Source organism: Dermacentor variabilis, unplaced genomic scaffold (genome assembly GCF_050947875.1).
Source record: "Dermacentor variabilis isolate Ectoservices unplaced genomic scaffold, ASM5094787v1 scaffold_12, whole genome shotgun sequence".
Taxonomy (NCBI): domain Eukaryota; kingdom Metazoa; phylum Arthropoda; class Arachnida; order Ixodida; family Ixodidae; genus Dermacentor; species Dermacentor variabilis.
The window spans coordinates 14,352,008-14,372,299 of NW_027460280.1; the positions used below are offsets into that span (position 1 = coordinate 14,352,008).

The 20,292-nt window shown below is 46.2% G+C and overlaps 2 protein-coding genes across 8 annotated transcripts in view; one reads left to right on the forward strand and one right to left on the reverse strand.

The window, feature by feature from the left end:
- Positions 1-20,292, reverse strand: part of LOC142566053 (uncharacterized protein ZK1073.1) — a 434,522-nt gene that overhangs the window by 275,543 nt on the left and 138,687 nt on the right. The window lies entirely within an intron of this gene.
- LOC142565771 (uncharacterized) lies at positions 18,993-20,051 on the forward strand. Its single transcript, XM_075676296.1, has one exon. The coding sequence runs from the start codon at positions 19,016-19,018 to the stop codon at positions 19,964-19,966; it is 951 nt and encodes a 316-aa protein (XP_075532411.1). The 5' UTR covers positions 18,993-19,015; the 3' UTR covers positions 19,967-20,051.

The following is a 20,292-nucleotide window of genomic DNA, read 5'->3' on the forward strand; positions in this document are numbered from 1 at the left end:
AATATTCACCAACGATTGCGATACTCTCTAAAGCGAAATTTGAGCGTAGCTCTATACGTGTTCTCATTTCGCGATATATTGGCTGGCGCGGCAAATCTGTCTCCTGCAGCAGGTTGCAAACGGAGCTAAGTGTGGCGCGACTACTTCGCTAATCTGGAGATCGCGAGAGCCAGCGCGTGGGCGACGCGATTCGCAGCAGTCGCCGCCGGCAGGCAGACGACGCGCGCTACTCTGGCGCCGTCTCGTAGCTATTGTCGCTTTTCTTGTCACCCTCGCGCCATACTACGCTTTCCTCATTGCGTCTTTCGATCCCCACTGCGCTACGCGTGTTCGCTCTTCTTTTGCTATGTTCGTTCGCTCGAATACGCCGACGCGGACGCTCGCCGCAGGAACAGGCGCCTAATGCCCAAACCACTGGCACGCTTCAGCAAGCTTCGGCGCGCGCCGACAAGCGAACGCTTCGCTTCGCGTTGGTGGGAGGAAGAGGGCACGCAACCACTAGACTAAGCTTGAAACAATAAGTTAGTGATCTGTATGTGCTTGTAGCTATAAAAAACACGTTTGAATAATGAATATACGCCTGCCGCAACAGTTTGTTTTTCATTTTTGAAGTAACAATAGTGCACAAAATATCGACATCAGCGTTCGCGCATCGTCTGTCTGCAAGATCGCTTTGCAAACACCTGCACGACGATGCCATATATCAAAAACTGTTGTACCATTTCATTTTTTGGTAGCTTATATTGCACAGCCAACCATGTAAGAATTAGGCGTGCAAAGTATAACTGAAAAAATCTGTGTTGGAAATATTGCCACGTAGTAGCGACGGTAAATAAATAGTGCCGACTCAATCGCAACGATAGCGGCGAGCAATGTCAGCCATCGTCGAAAATCTCATCTGCGGGTCAAGCGCGTCGGTTTGCATGCGTCAGTCGTCGAAAGTTACAGCCTATTCGCTGGTGCCCGCGCGTCTTCCAGAAACTACTAACACAATTCGTGCCGCGTATGCAATCAGATTAGCAAGGTTCGTCGACAGCAGACAGAACCATCGATAACATTCGCGAAACTTCCGATACGTTCAGGCGCATCCCGCACCGAGCGATAACGTTTAACATCTTTTAGCCGCTGAAATACGGTAACCGGATACAGATAAAGCATCCGTGTCAATATAATTATGCTTGTTGGTGCATGAAAGAAACGCAAAAAATTGGGTTCTGAGAAAATCAGCAAAAAAAAATTGAAACAGCTGTAGCACTAAAAAAAAAAACTAGAATAGCTAAAATGTATGTAATTCGTATCTTGTCCCCCCCCAATTCTTGATTCTGTCAAATCTAGCCCATGGAGCACCTCTATTAATCTAGGTTGTTTTGATGCATCAACACCGCATCCGGAGGCCTTCACATTGAGTATATTGCTACCAAACATTTTCACAGTGTAAGGGCCATGTTCTATTGTGACTGGTTTCCACATATCAAGTTTGTCTTTCTTTACATAAATGAAATGACATACCGTCAGATAATACAAGCTTGAGAATTAGAGGATTTTAATAGGAGCCTTTCGTTGCCCTTTGCCAAGTCGTACTATTGAAGCCCTTATTCAAATGTATGGGAGCAGCTCATTTGCATAGTATAAGAAATATATAAACAGGTTATTTTCACACATTATACACTTCGCCACCACAAAAAGAAAAATTGCAGTTTATTGTTTTCAGCCAGCTATGATGTTTTGACTGAGAAAGATATTCAATTTGTTCTGCGAGGCACGCAATAATTGCTGTGGCATATTATTTTATTGCACAACACTGCCTACAGTAGCGAGCCATTATTAAAACTAAGAAAAAATTAATAGCACAATGCATATGATCAGGCACATAGCATATTATTATTTCACTTTCTTAATTCACACCCTTTTTTTAATTGCACAAAAGCTACTGCACTGAAATAGTATATTAGTACATACTTAAAAAGCACGATTTTCTACTACGATAATAATCAATCATTCAAATGTTTATTGTAGTGCCCAGGAACAGCTAGAGAGCCTTTGTACAGGTGCACTTAACGAGCACTATGTGAGACAAAATGTACAGAAAACATGAATGTAGTAGACAAAAAAAATGGAAGATAGAGAAACAAATAGGGAAAGTATCAAACGAGGAAAAGTAAAAGGAAGTTAATCCTACGTGATTATCTACAGATACACAAAACACAGGAAATGAACTCTGAAGTATGTTTTGGAGTCGAGTCTTATATAGCACAATCTTGTAACAAGCCCAGGCAACGAATCTGGAATGCTACCTGGTATACTGTTGCGGCACGAACAAATGCATATGATCAAGAAGCTTTAAGGAATGTATAATGTCATTAACCACAAAAGGTGTGATTAATTAAGTTTTGAATCTAGAGGTGCGAGTTGAAGTATATTTCAGAAGGCTCAACTGTGGTCGCCAGAATGCCAAAAGTGGTGATTTAAGATAGATATCAATTTATTCTGGATGCGTTCAATGAGGTCAAAATTAGCTTGGCTCATTGCACCCCCTCCTACAGAGGGATACTCTAGTAGTTGAAGGCACACAGCACAATTTCGGAAACACAACAGGTGAGTGGAAATCATGCAATATACGGCATGCAATTCCAAGAGCGTGGAGGGCATGTTGTGTAATTATCGATGTGAAGAAAAGCTTAGTCGAAGTACACTTGTCGAAGTACACACCAAGATCTTTCATTTCATCGACCCTAAGGAGTGGAGCATCACGTAGGGTGTATCAAAATTTCACCATGGTGCGTTTTCTGCATATAACTTAATGCCATAGTATTGGAAGCATTTAAGAGTACTTATTGTTTCTGCACCAGCTTGAGAGTGAAAAAATGTCTTTTTGGAAGTCGATGCAGTGGTGAACACTGTTGACAGTCTCAAATAGTTTTAATTTGTCGGCACACAAACTTATGCTGTTCATTTATTAAAGTGCTCTTAGCACTAACAGAAAGCGAGGAATTCCGTATCGATTCAAACACCTGATGCACTGAAGAGGATAGATATAGGTCGGCAGTTAGTAAACTGCACATCTAGCACCTGATTTGTGCATGGGCAATGTTCATGCTACCTCCCGAGTGCTGGAAAAGGTACTAGACCTTAGGGAACTATTGAAGATGCTTGTGAGAACGGGGAACAAGTATGCTTCCATACGTCTTAACCCTTTCAGACACCACTTTATCCCGTTGATTGAAAAGTTGCTTTCACCACATCTCTTGCATCTTCAGAATCGTAGAAAGTGTACAGCTGCAGCAAATATTAAGAATTTTCAATTGTTTAGAGAGTTTTGTCAAGTTTACAAAATTTCGACTACATGCGGAAACTCACAACAGGAACACAAAATATGAGAACATGTACTATTTCGTGTTTTGAAAAGCTTGAAAAGAACTTATCCAGCCACTTAAAAATTGTGCCTGGTGCATGACATTGTAAAAAACAACGAAAGAAGTGAACCCGCTACATAAAACATACTGATGATGATGTGTTGTGTTTTATGGCGCAAGGGCCAGGTTTGGCCAAAGAGCGCCATGACAAGTGGCAATGTTGACGACGTATTATGGAAGATGTGACTTGGCTGTAAAGTGGCCTAAAAATAGTCGCTGTAAAGTGCGTAAAATCTACGTGCTATAAAATTATGGTGATGACTAATGACGAATACTATGAATATTAAAATCCATCGTAGAGGAATGATGCAAAATAGAAAATATATAAGATGGTAAAATTACTTGGAGCACTGCTGCCTCGCCAGAGCCCTTGAAACACAAGGGCCTAGAGGCATGTGCTGTACGAAAGAGCTATCACAGCGGCATCCTCTGAAGAGAGGACCCGCTACGAACATGTGGGGCTAACAACATGCAAGACAACATCTTTCAGAAAACTTAGGACTGTGTTGGTGTCAAATAAAGGTTCTGGACCGAGTAGCATTACGGGATGTAGGGGGATGTGCTGCCGCTATGCTAGAGAAAAATGTTTTCTTCTCTCAGATTCGGCTTCCCGACACTCCAGGAGGACGTGGAGGACGGTCAGCCTCTCCCCGCATCTACCGCAGGTTGGAGGATCATTTTCAGTGAGAAGAGAGTTATGCGTGCCAAACGTGTGCCCTATTCTGAGGCGACAGAATAGGACATCTGTTTGCCGTGATTTTGTTACGGAGGGCCAAGAACCTAACTGTGGCTTTATCACGTGCAGTTTATTATTAACTTCTGCGTCCCACATACGTTGCCAGTGGTTTCGCAGTTTTCTTCTTAAGAAAGGCTTCAGGTCTGTGACAGGGACCGAAGCAGTAGGACTAACTGCATGCAATGAAATGGATGTGGCTATCTGGTCCGCTAGTACGTTTCCCTCAATGCCCCTATGTCCAGGCACCCAGCATATAATCACATGTTGGTTAGATATATATGCTTTACACAGTACGGAGTAGAGTTTATTAATTACCGGATTTTTGTGGCTACAGAAAGACATTAAAGCCTTCACAACACTAACGGAGTCCGTATATATAACTGATTTCAGGAGTTTTGATTTACTTATATGCTTTACGACCGACAGCAGAGCGTAAGCCTCAGCCGTAAAGATACTAGTTTCCGGATGCAGTACATCGGTTTCCGAGAAGGATGGACCGACGGCTGTATAGGACACCCCGTAACGTGACTTCGATGCATCTGTGTAGAACTCCGTGCAGGAGTATTTGTACTGGAGTTCCCGGAAATGCATTGGGATTTCAATCTCTGGAGCATGCTTTGTGACTTCCACGAAAGATATATCGCATTGTATGAGCTGCCACTCCCAAGGAGGTAGCAGCTTGGCTGGAAGCATTAGGCGAAACTCGAGGAGTGGAACATGCATTTCTTCACTAAGCTCCCTCACACGCAGCGAGAAAGGCTGTCTCACAGAGGGACGATTGCGAAAGAGTGTAGCATATGTCAGGTCATTAACGGTATTAAAACAGGGATGTTGAGGATTTGAACGGACTTTCAGAAAATATGTTTGGCTGGTGTATGTTCTCTGCAGATGAAGTGACCACTCATTTGATTCTGCATATAAACTTTCAATGGGACTTGTTCTGAAAGCTCCAGTGGCCAGTCGGATTCCTAGATGGTGGACCGGATCTAGCATCTTTAACGCGCTCGGGGCTGCAGAATGATAGATCACGGCACCGTAGTCCAACCGTGATTGGATGAGGCTCTTGTAAAGATTCATTAAACATTTCCTGTCGCTGCCCCATGTTGTGCGGGATAACACTTTAAGTAAGTTCATTGTTTTTAAGCATTTGACCTTGAGGTACTTTACGTGTGGAATAAAAGTTAATTTCGAATCAAGTATGATGCCTAAGAACTTGTGTTCTTTGTTCACAGGGATTCGCTCACCATACATTTCGATACTGGGTTCTGCAATGAGGCCTCTCTTTCTTGTGAAAAGCACACAAGAACTTTTGTTGGGGTTAAATTTAAATCCGTTTTCTTCTGCCCATTTGGACACTTTGTTCAAGCCCTGTTGAACTTGCCTCTCACATACTGTAAGGTTGCAGGATTTGAAACTTATCTGTATGTCGTCTACGTAAACAGAATAAAAAATGGCTGGCGGTAGTGAAGCACGAAGGGTGTTCATTTTCACGATGAAGAGCATGCAGCTAAGTACACCTCCTTGAGGTACACTAGTTTCCTGTATAAAAGGTCGCGACAATACATTGCCGACTTTCACGCGGAATGTACGCTTGGACAAATAGCTTTCTATTAGGACGAGCATATTGCCACGGATGCCAATTCCCGACAAGTCTCTCAAGATTCCATAGCGCCACGTAGTGTCGTACGCCTTATAAAAAAAAAACATACTGACACAGAGTAAAAACACCCAGCCGTCTACCTTCCCACTCGTTTTGTTAAAACATTCTGCACGTTATTCAAAATTGCAGCACAGTTCCAATAGTAAGTGTTTCAAGATGTATGAAACACATTTTAAATACCATTACTTCAGTGCTTTTGCTATTGATACTCTCTCCTGCTGTGCACAATTGTGTAGACAGCGTCTCAAAGGGTTAAGCTCTGCGGAGGAAATACCATCAACACCACAAGAAAGGGAAAGTTTAAGGCAAAGTTTAAGCCTCTTCATATACTTGGAAACAAGGTTTTCATTGACTGATAGCATACACTGTGCTAGACTGAGAAGGAAGGTTACTTGAAGCATATTTCACGCCATATAGCAAACAGAAATGTTCTGCAAAGGCATCAGCAGTGTTCGAGACAACACCACTACTTTCATGAAGAAGGCGTACATCTTTGGCACTCTTTTTAGAAGAGAGAGCCCACAAAGCTAGAGAAATATTTTGAATTATGTGTCACACTGGCTTCAACACAATCAATGTGGTCGTAGTGATGATTCTAATAATAATAATAATAATAATAATAATAATAATAATAATAATAATAATAATAATAATAATAATAATCTTAGTGGTAACTTGGCACACTAGACTAAAAAAAGGCTGATGCCTGTATGTTAGAGCATCCAGCCATCTAGAGCAGGAATTTGCAGGACGCAGAGGACACTTCCTTCCCCTCCACGTGCACACACACTTGCTCAATAACACAGGACGGCATACACGCACACATTCGGCAGGTGCACGACACACAGGAGTGCCAATTCAGTCTGGCTCCAAGGAAGGAGAATCCAAATCGCCAGGGGGGTGGAGAGAAAGCTCTGTATGTCAGATATAATCATGGAGTCGTGGTGTCGGGCCATAGAGGCGCGATGAGGGCTCAGGCTGTGCTGATCACTTGTTCAGATGAACTGAAGAAAGATTAGTGCTGTCCAGAGAGTCGTCAAGCACCCTGCAGTATAGACTAGTGCACTGTTGCGCTGGTATTGCAGGGTGTGCTACTTGAGGGGTTTGAGGCAATCCTAGAAGGCTGGCATGAGCTTGTGACAACCGAAAAGACGGGAGTAAAGGGTGCGTATTGTCTGGCGCTGAACAAGGTTAAGTTTGTTAGCGTCGCGAGTTTGGTACGGGAACTATACTGATGAGAAGTATTCAAGTCGTGACAGAATGATAGAAGTGTAGAGTGCTCGGAAAACCTTAGGTCATCAGGGAAGGGAGACGCGGGACACAAACCCAAAAATGGGCCAGTGCTTACATACAGTGCTGGTGACATATGCGAAAAAGTTGAGAGAAGAGCTAAATGTTACACCCAGGATGGGAAGGGCCCGAGCAGTCTTTATAGAGGTGCCTCCAAGGAATAAGGTTGGACGAGCAGCAGTTTCTTTGTGGCTGATACGCATGGCAGCACTTTTTATGGTGCTACTACAAAGTTCAATATTGTAGGCCCACTCGTTCACCTTTACTGAATGTATTTATTGTGAGCACATGTGCTGTGCATCGGCATATTGTTGTTGTGGAAGTGTTAACTTGTTAATCAAACACATTCTGCGCAGATGCATTAGTAACTTGGTTTTGAGTAGATCTTTGTCCTGACTACAATTTATAGTATCGCAGCAAGGCACATTTTAGTAGAAGCTGAAGGGATTCCAGCAGATTCCACCGACTGCACAAAACACTGATGACACCTTTTCACCTTCCTTACAATGCACTCATACCATCTACACTTTCCATAAACAAAAAGTGAGATAACAAATCAATTACAGTTTCATTGACTCAGTACTTGCTGCTTCTGAAGCGGGCATCGAAGCAATCGTGGTATACGCTGCTACATGCATAGGTCTTGCATGATGCAGGTCCTGCTATGCACTGCACACAGGGCACACGTTGCAAACAGATAATTTCTTTTTGCAGTGCTCAACTATAAGGACACACTGACTCAAACATGACTGCGTTGTCACGTATGCTTCAGTGCGTCAGTGTTTTTGATTGCTACACGAGCGATTTATCGCCAACTAGCCCCAAAAAAACGGACGCACTCGAAAGAAGTGAGTGAATGAGTACAGTGAGCTTGTACTGAACTGGATTCACATGCCGAATAGAAGAGCGCAGTGTCAGGTGAAACAGGCGGCACGGCTGATTATGTACTTCCAATAGTTCTGCTACTAGTGTCTTTCGCTTTCGGAAGTTATCTTTGCCACTAGAAACTGCGCACAGCTTGCCCGTTAAACTTGAGTCAACCGACACCACACGAAACACGCCGCGGTTGACCAACCCAACTTCCACACGGTTCATTCACCACATCATACATCACACGAAGTCAGGAGTGCCATATCTTAAATCACTGCAGCACCAAACGGACCTGAAAATTCATTTCCTTCGACAGAGTTTCTCAGGTGAGTTCGTTCACTCGCCAGTTACGAACTCGATGGACGCGCTAGGCCTACGCGTAACGTAAACAACATCGGCGATAGGCGAGTCTTGATTATCCAGACTTCGGAGCTCGTAAACATGTTTCCATTCGTTTTGAGCACAACAAAATACACATACACCAAGCACAGACGTTGCGGCAATCGTGATTCGGTTGGCTGTTTTTGCAGACGATCGCACTGAGCCCGGCGGAACCCAGTGGGCAAGTTGGATTAGTCGGCGTCGTTCGAAGTCGCTTCGGATCCACGTCGCACTGCCACAACCCACGGTCGTCGGTCGGTCGGTCGTGTCGTTGTCGGCCGACTATTACAACACTGTCTTTCAGGAACACTGTTGCGCGCGTCGTGCCTCCAAAAAACTCGCACGATCGTTGGTGCCGGAGCCTCCGCTTGGGCGGCCATTACAGGCATAGCAGCCGGGGGCTGCACAGCCTTCGATTGGTTGACGCGTGCGACGCTTCGCAGCCTCTCATTGGTGCACGCCGGCGCAGCTTCGCCGCGCGTCGGCAAACTTCTAGCATCGCCAGTAGACATAATCGCTGCGCGTCGTTACGCTTCACCGTGTTCCCGACCGACGCTTCTGACGCTTTTGACGCTTCGGCGCGTGCCAGTGGTTGGGGCATAAGAGCTACGCTCTCAAATTTTCCAGCGATCTCTCGTCACATGTAGCCTTCCTAATTCAAAATCACTAAAGTAGTTCCTCTCTATAAATTCTGCTGCAAAAGTTTTGAAATTACCGCCCAATTTCAATCCCAAGTATTTGCTGTAAGCTACTAGGTTAGGCATATCATATTTAACATGATTATCATATTAATAACATCAGAACATTTCTAGAGTCAATTTCGTTTTTACAGCTCTTAGGCGTCCATTCCTGCTGCGTGCGCCCACGTAACCGAGTGAACGAGCACAGCAAAAGATGAAAGAGCGAAGACAGAAAGGGGGATGAAAGACGCGATGAGGATATCGGAGGAGGAGTGCATGGCGATGGCATAGAGTTTCTCACTACATTACCTAGAGGGAAATCTGGCGCTGCTGCGCTGTGGTATGCATGGGAATGCCGGTATATTGTGAATTCGGATTGGCATCGTTCTCGGAGAGACAGGACACCTTGAAGACGCGGTTGGCAAGCGCCGTTCCATCTGTCACAATGATTAATTTTCTACTAAAACAGCACGAGAAAAGCTGTTTTAGCTTTATTATTACGCAAAAACATGTTTGTGTTTAACTATGAGACCTTGTTATTACGTGTACGACTATATGTTACGTAAAAAGTTTCAGCGGGCCGCTATAGTTGGAGGACAGACGACAAGGTTCGCGCTCACTTTGAAACAGTTTGTCGTCTGTTCTTGGTTTTCTTTTTCTCTTGGTCATGTATTGTAGGTCATTGTAGGTGAGTAAATACGTAATATGCGTGAATGGAAACATTTTATGGAGATTTTACTTTGAGAACGCGTTATTTGTGTAGACATATCCACGCTTTAGACGAAGCCTCTTACAACACCAGCCAACACGAGCCTCGCAGACAGATATACCGTCATTCCTATGACGGCACAGCGCCCCATTAAGGAACTCCCATAGACGGTGGCGCCAGATTTCCCTCTAGGTGTTATAATGAGAAACTCTATGGGCGAAGGGGTGAGAAGAAAAGCGTAGTGCGGCGACGATGGCTACGAGATAGCGCTAGAGTAGCGCGCGTCGTCTGGGAGGCCTGTCGGCTGCTGAGGGTCTCGCCAACGCGCCGCCAACGCGCTGGCTCTCGCAATCTCCCGATTAACGAGGCAGTGGCGCCACACTTCGCTCCGTTCGCAGCGTGCCGCACGAGAGATTGTCCTCGCCAGCCAATACATCGCGAGACGAAAACACGTATATAACTGCCTCAAACTGCACATTAGGAAATATCGTAATCGTCGGCGAACGTCTTTATTTTACAGCGCAGCTCTTAGGCGTCCGTTCCTGTGGCAAGCGTCGGCGTATCCGAGCGAACAAACACAACTGCGAAAGTTGAAAGAGCAACGCGGAGCGCAACAGCGGCGATAGCGAAGAGAACGCGAAGAGGAAATTGGATCAGGAGGGCGCAGCGGAACCATGAGGCGGAAAGCGGAACAGGAGGATATGGCGAAAGCGTGAGAAGTGTAGCGGCGCGCAAGACGTGTTTTGCGACGATATGGCGCCAGAGTACCACGCGTCGGCTGTCACTCCTTTATATTTTTTGGTCATTACTTTTCAACGGCTAACAAATGTTAAACGTTTTGCTTCAACGCAGCACGCGCCCGTATGTATAACAACTTTCTCGAATGTCATTGATAGTTCTATCCGTTGGCTGTTGTCACCAAAGCTTTTACAGTTGAGCTGTATATATCGACCCCTCCCCCCCCATACATTCTTCAATGTCCGTGCCTCAAAAACTCCCGCGCCCTCTTTGAGGAGGTGAAGCAAACGAGTGCGTCATGTGCTGACAGCTGGCATACTAAGAAGAAAGCTACGAAACCACCCAATACTAGAGTCACTGGAAGAAATTTCAGAGTACCGCAAAGGTCGGGATTTCTGGCAACACTGAGCGGCCACCGCCATATACCTTCCGAGCCGACTGCGTCGCGGGAAGGCCGCCGTGTTGGAAGAGCTTGATATTCGGTGATACATCGGGTTGAGTGTTTACTAAAGTACAAATACTTTGTGCCCGGAGGTAATGGTTGCTAAGAACGAAAATAAAATGTTATTTTGTGCGAAGTAATGCAGCCGGTGGTTGTTTTGCACGCCGATCGTGTTTACTGCTGGAACTGTGCTACGATTGTGGGCAGCAGCTTAGCGCTGCTATCGGGAGCTTATGCGCGCGTTTTTTTCTTCCCCTTTCACGGAGCGAGTTACGGATACATTTCGTCACTTCGAGCCGGGATGAGGCAAGCTTGTACTTTTCGGCATGAACATGGTGGACCGCCGTCGGCTTCTATTGAATGTTTCCAAGCAGGACGGAACTTACACCTGACAATGTCACAGGCGCGTGCGTTCATTGTATAATATCACAAGCTAAATCGGATACATTTAATTTAGTTTGTAAACGGATACCGCGCGTTCTCGATTCTGCCGGGCGACTTCGTCCGCCGTATACGCACGACACTGTGCGACCGCCGTGTGCGCACCGGTGTTTGGCCGTGATAGTAAGACGATCTGTGCACAGCAGGCGTAAAAACCAACTTCGATGACCATTTTGAGCACTAAATCTTGTGGAAGGCCAATATGAGACATTTGCGAGATTACAGCAACGTATATGTACTTCTGTACACTGATAATGAGCGAGCGTTTGCTACATTGTGATTTATGAACGCGGCTGTCTAGTGCGTTCACCCCCCCCCCCCCCCTGGGCGGCTACTCTTCTCAACTTATTTATGACTGTTTTCTTAGACTGCGAAGATTTGCTGCCTATGTAAAGAAAAAACAGGAACGCCCGCTGGTGACGCAGCACATTTTTTTCTAAATTAAATAGGCGATGTACAAAATTCTTGTGCTTTTAGAGCGGTTTATGTAACATGTATAGTGACAGAGTGAAACTAAAGGTACTGTGTGTTCTGTTGTTTTGTATTTCTTGTTCTGCATCAAGCACAACATTATTTGGGTATGCACCGTAGCATTTCAACATAAAACACAATATGTATGCTGACTCCAGTTCATTGCATGTGCTCGGCTTACAAGCTCAAAATTAGAAGCAAATGTTGTGAATATCACCTGGCCATTGGTTTCAAGCTCGAAATGCGTATGTATAAATGAGCAAAGGATAAGGGGAAAGAAGGAAGTATCATGGGCCTCGTATTGGCCATGTTTTTATTGACTGCGATCGTCACGATCTGCGAAAAATAAGTGCCATATGCGTCGAGTGACTCGAAACGAGGGCGCGCTCACGTGCGCGGAGATATCATGCGAGTACCTGGTGCACATGAGGACGCGGAATTCCCGCGCGACAAGTGTGCCTTTGCGTGCCACGAGCACGGAATAACCGCGTGGGTTGAGCAACGAACGCGTCTACACGTGTACCCCCGTCAAGCGTGCAAGACGCGAACGATCCCTGCAATCAACTCCTATTTTCATAGCATCACTAACACCCCGTGCACTTCGCTTAAATATCTTCTAAAACAGCGCCGAAAAGCACAAGCAAGGCGTACTTCGCACACGCGGTGTTTTTGTAGGCTTGAAGTTTTCCCGGCCGATTCTGTGTGACCACGCAGAACGACGCTCTCGGTCATTTTTCCCGGTCGGAATCGGGTAAAAAGTCTTTCCAGATTCGGTTCGGTTGCTGCATCTGAAGACGCAGCCACGCAGTAGCCAGGCATGATTTCTTTGCAGTCAAACGCGAGCGCGACAATCGGAACACACAAACACAAAAAAAGAAAAAAAAAACGTAGGGAACCTGCGCTGCGTGCGCTTAACTCAGCTGGCCCGCCTGGCGCTTGGAAGGTATATGGCGCCCTAAAGTCACGTGGTACGGTTGGGCCAATGAACGCGTCGGCGGCGCGGGGAAAACGTATGCGGTACTCTGAAATTTCTTCCAGTGACTCTACCCAATACTAAAGCCCCTTGATAATTTGAAAGTAGCGACACTCTTTGAACACTGCCGCCGCCGCGCGACCTCCTCGCCCCTTGCGCGTTCCCGCGCAGCGACCAGTTTTGCCCCCGTTTTTCTGCACGACGATTGGTCTCCCTGCCGTTGCCCTTGGAAACGCGCGGATCTTGAGTTTTGCTTGTGGTGTTCTTTTTCGTTCGTGCCATTTTCCTCCTGAGCGCGGCTGGCTCGGCGCTTTAGCTCGGCATAGCGAGCGTTGTACGCTGTTTCCTGCTCTGTGCGCTAGCGCTATGCCGGGCTGTTCTTTTTAATTATGGGGTTCAACGTGTCAAAACCACTTTCTGATTATGAGGCACGCCGTAGTGGAGGACTCCAGAAATTTTGACCACCTGGGGTTCTTTAACGTGCACCTAAATCTAAGTACACGGGTGTTTTCGCATTTCACCCCATCGAAATGCGGCCGCCGTGGCCGGGATTCGATCCCGCGACCTCGTGCTCAGCAGCCCAATACCATAGCCATTGAGCACCCTATTGGAAAATCCTATTTAAATTCAAACTGGGTTATACAGGTTTAAACTGGTTTTAACAGGGACCTGTTTAGCAACAAACAGGTATAAACAGGACCAGTTTACACACGAACAGGCCTGAACGGGGTCCCGTTTGGCATGCAAACAGGTATAAACTGGACCAGTTTACACACGAACAGGTCTGAACGGGGTCCCGTTTGGCATGCAAAGAGGTATAAACAGGACCAGTTCACACACGAACAGGTCTGAGCGGGGTCCCGTTTGGCATGCAAGCAGGTATAGGCACGACCAGTTCACGCAGAAATGGGTCTTAACAGGGGCACTGTTTGCAACTAAACTGGCTTATACTGGACGCAGTGGAACCATATAGGGTCGCCTGTTTGGCACAAAAGCTGGTTTAATCTGGAGCTTTGTGGCAACCATACTGGATGGTATCATGCATACCAGTTTAATGCTTGAATAGAACTGGGGAGGAACTTTTTTATTGTTCGACATCCTGACAATTTAGCCCCTAGTGCTAAATTGGGGCCATTATCAAGCTCTACAGAAATTGCGTGACCACCTCGGAACATTCTCAGACCAAACTGCGATATGCTAACTGCGAATTTCAAACCGATTCCCGGTCCTGCCTAGTTGAAAAATACAACAGGAATTCCTGCTGCAACTACAGAAATTTCTGTTGTACGACAGAAGTTCCTAACGTTTCTGTAGTTGCGACAGGTATTTCTGACGTTACGACAGCAATTCTGACGTCGCAACAGAAACATTCGGTCGCGACGGCCAAGAGTTCTGAAGTCGCAACAGAAGCACTTTCCGTCGCGGCCCTTTAAAATGTCAGCTTCGCATCGGTGGTGTACACTGTACTTTTCTCTTGCGCGGTATTCAATCGTGCTTCTCTGAAGCCGGCAATACTGATAGCACCTACACCGGTATTAAAGTCGACGTGGCCAATTGTTATAATTGTGCCGTGACGACGCGGCACCAGCACCCCCCACCTCCCCCAACGCCCTACCGGCCTCCTCAAGATCGGCCGCTGATCAAAATCATACCATCTGCGGGAATGGCTGCGTATCCGCTTTGTTTTATTTGGTAAGATGGGGCACACAGGCCTGTGGACTTACATGCGCGGTTACACTGACACATTAGTTAATTTCCCAGAAATATTGCACAAGCTTATGCGAAGCGGAAAAGAAGTTTTGGATTGTTCCACAAAGTCGCGTGAAAAGCTGTCTCGCTCGGGTCTCATTAATCTGGTACAGCGCTGCCGTGAGAAGCCAGTATTCTGTCGGGATGAAGACTCACCCACGAGTGTTTATGTAGCTATATAGCATTGAACACACGAATTATATGCGAGCTCAAAAGTGTAAAGAGCAAGAGACAACTGTCAAAATTAGCAGTAACAACCCTCAGTGTCCCCGGTCACAGTTGTCTATTTCTGAATTTCTTATCAAATATGGATATCGTTACAGCAAAATCGATGGTCTAGCACTCCACGATGTACCTGTCGATGGTAACAACACTTTTGCTCATCTAGAGATGCGGCAGTTGACGCGGTGAAGTGAAAGCGCATCTTGACTTTTAAAATGTAAATGTAAACAGCAACCCAGACAGCGATTTACACTGTTGGCATAGCTTAAACGCTTCACTATCAGTCATGTTCTGCGTGGTGCAGTGGTAAGATGCTTGTCTACGGGACGCGTCTTGGCTACCGAAGTGGAAGGACGTGGCTGTCATGAGCTCCGTCGGAGCGGCATCAGCGGCCCAGCAGGGCCGCGGTTCTAGGTTTTTTGTCAACGAGGATCCTGATTATCAGGTGCTACTGCCTCAACTACCAACAGGGCGACTTGTTACGAATACTTTATTTTTGCATGCTGATATGCGTGCAAGGCCATACCGGGCGGAAAACTTCCGTGACATGCTGTCGAGCATGAAGTTGCTGTCTGACGTTGTCGCCCTAGGGGCGTATCGAATGAGTCATGTGTGGGCCGTGACTTTCAAAAGTAGTGACGGAGTGAAAGAACTGCTGCGGGCAAAGGACTTGAAGGTGAAGGATAGACCATGTATCGTCGTCGACCCTGGAAATCAAGCAATGCACCTCAAGCTACACTGGATGTTACACAACGTGCCGGACGAGGACATTCGTGAAGCCCTGGCGCCTTACGGCCGAGTCACGGGTGTGGCAAGAGAGCGGTGGCGGGTGCATGGCCTTCAGGATAAAGGTTCTTCAACGCGCCTGGTCACCCTGATGCCGAGGAAAGGCTTGGGGGCGGACGACGTGCCTCATCTGTTACGGGTAGCCGGTGAGGAAGCTCTCGTGGTGATTCCTGGAAGAGCACCGCTCTGCCTTCGTTGCCGCAACACAGGGCACATCCGGCGCGACTGCCACGTCCCGCGCTGTGCCCGTTGTCGTCGTCACGGCCATGACGAGTCGCAGTGCGTGAGGACATACGCAAACGTGACGGGGCCGACGGCTGCAGATGAAAGCGCTGAACTTCTTATGGACGAAGTGGATGCCGAGGAAGCCTCTGCCGGGAGCGCCAACGAGGTGAAGGTCACAGCGACACAACCACCGAAACCGCAGGGGCAAACGACTGCCGGAGCGGTAGGTGTGCCAGGAACGCCTACGCGACCTGTGAGCAGGGGCTCGGCCGTCGACGTTCATAAGCAAGACATCGCGGCCAAAGAAACGCCTGCCGTCTCGACTATCGCATCATCTGACAACGAAGCGATGGACGTTACCAATGCTGTTGTGGCGGTCGGGAAGCGAACACACGAAGAATCAACAAGCGACGGCGGGCAAACTGGCAAACCGAACAGCGAGGAACCGCCGCCAAAGTCGGTGGTAACGCGCCGGCCGTCATTACGGCCAACGCCGAATATCCCGCCGGACAAAAGACCGGCGGCGCCGACGCCAAAGTAGCCGTAGGGACTTGTGCCTGCAAAGGCACTCAGACGCGAGCTTGCGAGAGCCCAACGCTACCGAAGGGTCGGGGAGGTCAGCCGCTGCTCAAGCAAGGTATTTTGTGGACTGCACTTCAATGTGTCGCGAAACAGCCGCTCTGTCCGTCAGCACTTGTAGACGTAACTTAAGTATACCTAGAGGTGCTACGTGTGATTATATACGGTTTTCTTTTATGCCTACCTTTCCCGCTTATTAACAATGGATTTGAAGAGGGGAATACGAGTTGCTACTATTAATGTACGCGGCCTCGCTTCAAGACGGAGGCAGTACCAGCTCAGCCGACTATGCGTTGAAAATGAACTCGATATTATAGCTATACAAGAGACGAAAGTTGAAAGCGAGGAGCAAACAAACAAAATGGAAACACCTTTCAGAACATATTATAACATATGCACATGTCACGCTATCGGCACGTCTGGTGGATGCGCTGTCTTGGTTCGAAGGGGTATTGGTATAAATGAAGATATGGTTACTGTGAGCGAAAGTGGGCGTTTTATTGTTCTTGATTTTTCTTTTAATGGATCACAATGGAGGATTATATGTGTGTATGCGCCAAATGATATCAATGAAAGATGTCGTTTTTTCTCGAATCTAGAAGAGTACCTTCGTTGTGACAAGTACATCATCTTTCTTGGTGACTTTAATTGTGTGTGTCATGCAGAAGATCGTGCTAAACGTAAATTCCCGCAGGACAAGAGTGCAGTGATATTGAACACCTTAGTAAATGACTACTACCTAGAAGACGTTGGTCGCCTTTTGGCCGGTACTTTGCAGCCGCAATTTACGCACTATCAACGAGATAGCCAAGCACGACTTGACAGAGCTTACATCTCGTTAGATCTTGTGCCTCTATGCGATAACTATGTCGTGAAGCCGGTGTCCTTTAGCGATCACAGTATAGTGTGGTTTGCACTCGGTGCCAAGCCAAAAAAGCCGCGGTTCGATTGGGCACTTTGGAAATTCAACGAAAAACACTTAAGTGATGACAAATTTATAAACGATGTAAAGCACAAAATTCAAAGCATGTTGAGTAATGAGAGTGTACCTTGGGCAGAAGTATGGGAAGACTTTAAGGTTCGCGTTAAAATGGTTGCGATTGAGGTAGGAACTGTTAGAAGACACAATGAAAAAATGAAAGAAAATGAGCTCCAGAAGGAACTAAATTATCTGATTTCTATGGACAGTGCGGAACCTGGAAAATTTAGTGATGAAATCAGAACAGTTAAAAACGCGATGGAAGCTATTGACACGGAAAAATATAGAGCAGCAGTTATTCGGGCACGGACGGAAAGACTGTGGGTTGATGGAACGCCGAACAAACGCGCCATTGCCGATGAAAAGAGGTACGCAAGGAAAAATGAAATAAGACAGATTAATTATCGGGATGAGGTTACTACCGACTCGAATATGATTGAACAGGCCTTTACTGAACACTACCGCAAGTTGTTCGGCGTCCCAATCCACGTGGGAGCTGAATTTGAAGCAAGTTTCGTGAATTTTATGCCGCGCGTTGATGACGACGTAAAAGCCAGTCTCGAGGAACCGATCAGCGTCCGAGAAATAGAACACGCGATCGAAGAACTTCCTGCAGGCAAATCACCGGGTCCCGATGGCTTAGGAGCCGCCTTTTATAAGGCTTTTGCACCTGGGCTTGCTCAAGTGTTGGAGCATGTATACTCTGAGGCACATAAATATAAGCGACTGCCACCTTCTTTCAGAAGTGCACACATGGTTTTAATACCGAAAACAGATGACCACAAGGCGCTTTTATCGGTTGGGTCATACAGGCCAATTAGCCTTACAAATACCGATTATAAAATACTCATGAAGGTATTGGCAAAGAGACTTCAAACAGTCATTACAAATCTTGTCGGTCCGCATCAAACTTGCGGCATAAAAGGCCGCACTATTACTACAAACAGCCACGTAGCGCGAAGCGTTCTAGAGTGTTGCGACGTCTTCGCCAGACGCGTCGCTTTGTTGCAACTCGACCTGGCGAAAGCCTTCGACCGTGTGTCCCACGATGCTCTTTTTCTTGTTTTGGAATATGTTAACGTAGGGAAAGTAATCTTAGATGGCGTCAAAATGGCCTACGACCAATGCACGACACAGATTATAATTAATAAGTCCCTCAGCGAGAAGCTGTCACTCAGATCTTCCCTTAGACAAGGGTGTCCACTAAGTCCATTGCTTTTTGCATTGTACCTCGAGCCTTTCTGTTTAGCAGTGATGCGCAATGAAAACGTCCGAGGATTTCGGCTACAGCTTTCTGAAGTCAAGGTACTGGCATACGCTGATGACATCGCAGTCTTCTGCGAGGATCGTGATAGCGTACTTGAAGTTGTACATCTTGTAAAGAAGTACTGTGAACAATCTGGGTCCCAGATCAATTGGCAAAAAAGCATCGGTATATGGCACGGTCATTGGGACATTATACCAGCTCACTTTGCAAACATCCGGTGGTCAACAACGCCAACTAAGTACTTGGGTGTGCCGCTCGAGCACTATAATGATACCGCACAGTACTGGTCCGATGAAGCTGATAGAATGAGTGAAAAATCAAAGGGTTGGCTTGGCCAAGATTTGTCAATGTTTGGACGTGCATCTGTGTGTAATCTCTTTTTAGTAGCGAAAGTGTGGTATATTATGCAAGTGTTATCAATGTGTCGCTCAAGTGTGCAAAAAATGCATCGTGTATTTGCCGTATTCATATGGGCTTCCAGTTGGGAGAGGATAAGCAGAACCAATTTGTTTCGTTCAGCTCGAAGTGGTGGGCTAGGTCTGTCGCATTTGTTTATCAGACAAATTGTGTCGCGTTTTCTTTTTTTTCGGGATCAGAGAAATGATTTTCTACGCACAGTAATTCAAGTTCGTTTGGGAAAAGCACTGCCGCAATATGTTGTAACGACCAGTGATGTGAAGGGAGGAAGTATTAGGGGATATCTGCGCGAAGTGGTTGATTCACTTCGTATGTTGCGTGTGCGGTTTTCCATGGAATATCTGTGCTCTGTGACAAGAAAAACACTGTATAAAGACTTAGTTGATACAATGTTGCCAATACCATTGTACAGGTCTGTAAACTGGGGAGGCCAAGGAGATGATGTACTTAAACGGGTGAAAAAAATGCCAGTTAGACCCTCTCAAAAAACGTTTTTCTTTAAGCTACACACAAACACGCTACCCGTAAAAACATGGTTAGACGAAAAAGGAATATATGTGCCATGGACAGTAAACTGCTTACTTTGTAAAAAGCCAGAGACCATTGAACACGTTTTCATCGATTGCTGGGACCCAACATTTCATTGGGATATCTTACAACGTACACTTAAAAAAGAACTACCGATTACACCTCTTGGCATTCGATATTTGCCAACCGATAACGAAGGAGGAGTTCCGTACGACATGTTTATGCTCCTTGGCCTCCACAGTCTGTGGAAAACGAGAATGGCAGTGCGACACTCGGATGTCGATACCCGTCCGGCGAGAATAAACTTCATCGAAAGTGTCGCGTATATTCGGGAAATATATCGTGCCCAGAGTGAGCCTCCCGAGTGGGTGGCTATTCTTGATGAACTGATCAAGCTGAAGCGATTTTAATATATAATGTTAGCCAAAGTGTGGTTGACATGTTTTAGCATTTGAATGTGTTCTTGGTTTGTGCTGCAAACAGGCAATAAAGAAAAAAAAAAAAGATGCTTGTCTGGGAGCCGTAAGGTCCGAAGTTCGAATCCTAGGCGAAAGGATATTTTTTCTCTACGTTTATTTTTTTATTTTTTTTTTCGTATTAATAACTTTACATATCCTTAAAGTGGTCTCTGTCAATTTTTAATCAAATATTGATTAGTAACTAAAGAATTTTCGACTACAGGACGTCACACTACAGAGAACAGAACGACAGTCACAACGTCCCAAAATACGACAGA

Excerpts from the sequence above, each read along its gene's own strand:
- LOC142565771 (XM_075676296.1), top strand. The coding sequence starts at position 19,016 with ATGCAAGTGTTATCAATGTGTCGCTCAAGTGTGCAAAAAATGCATCGT.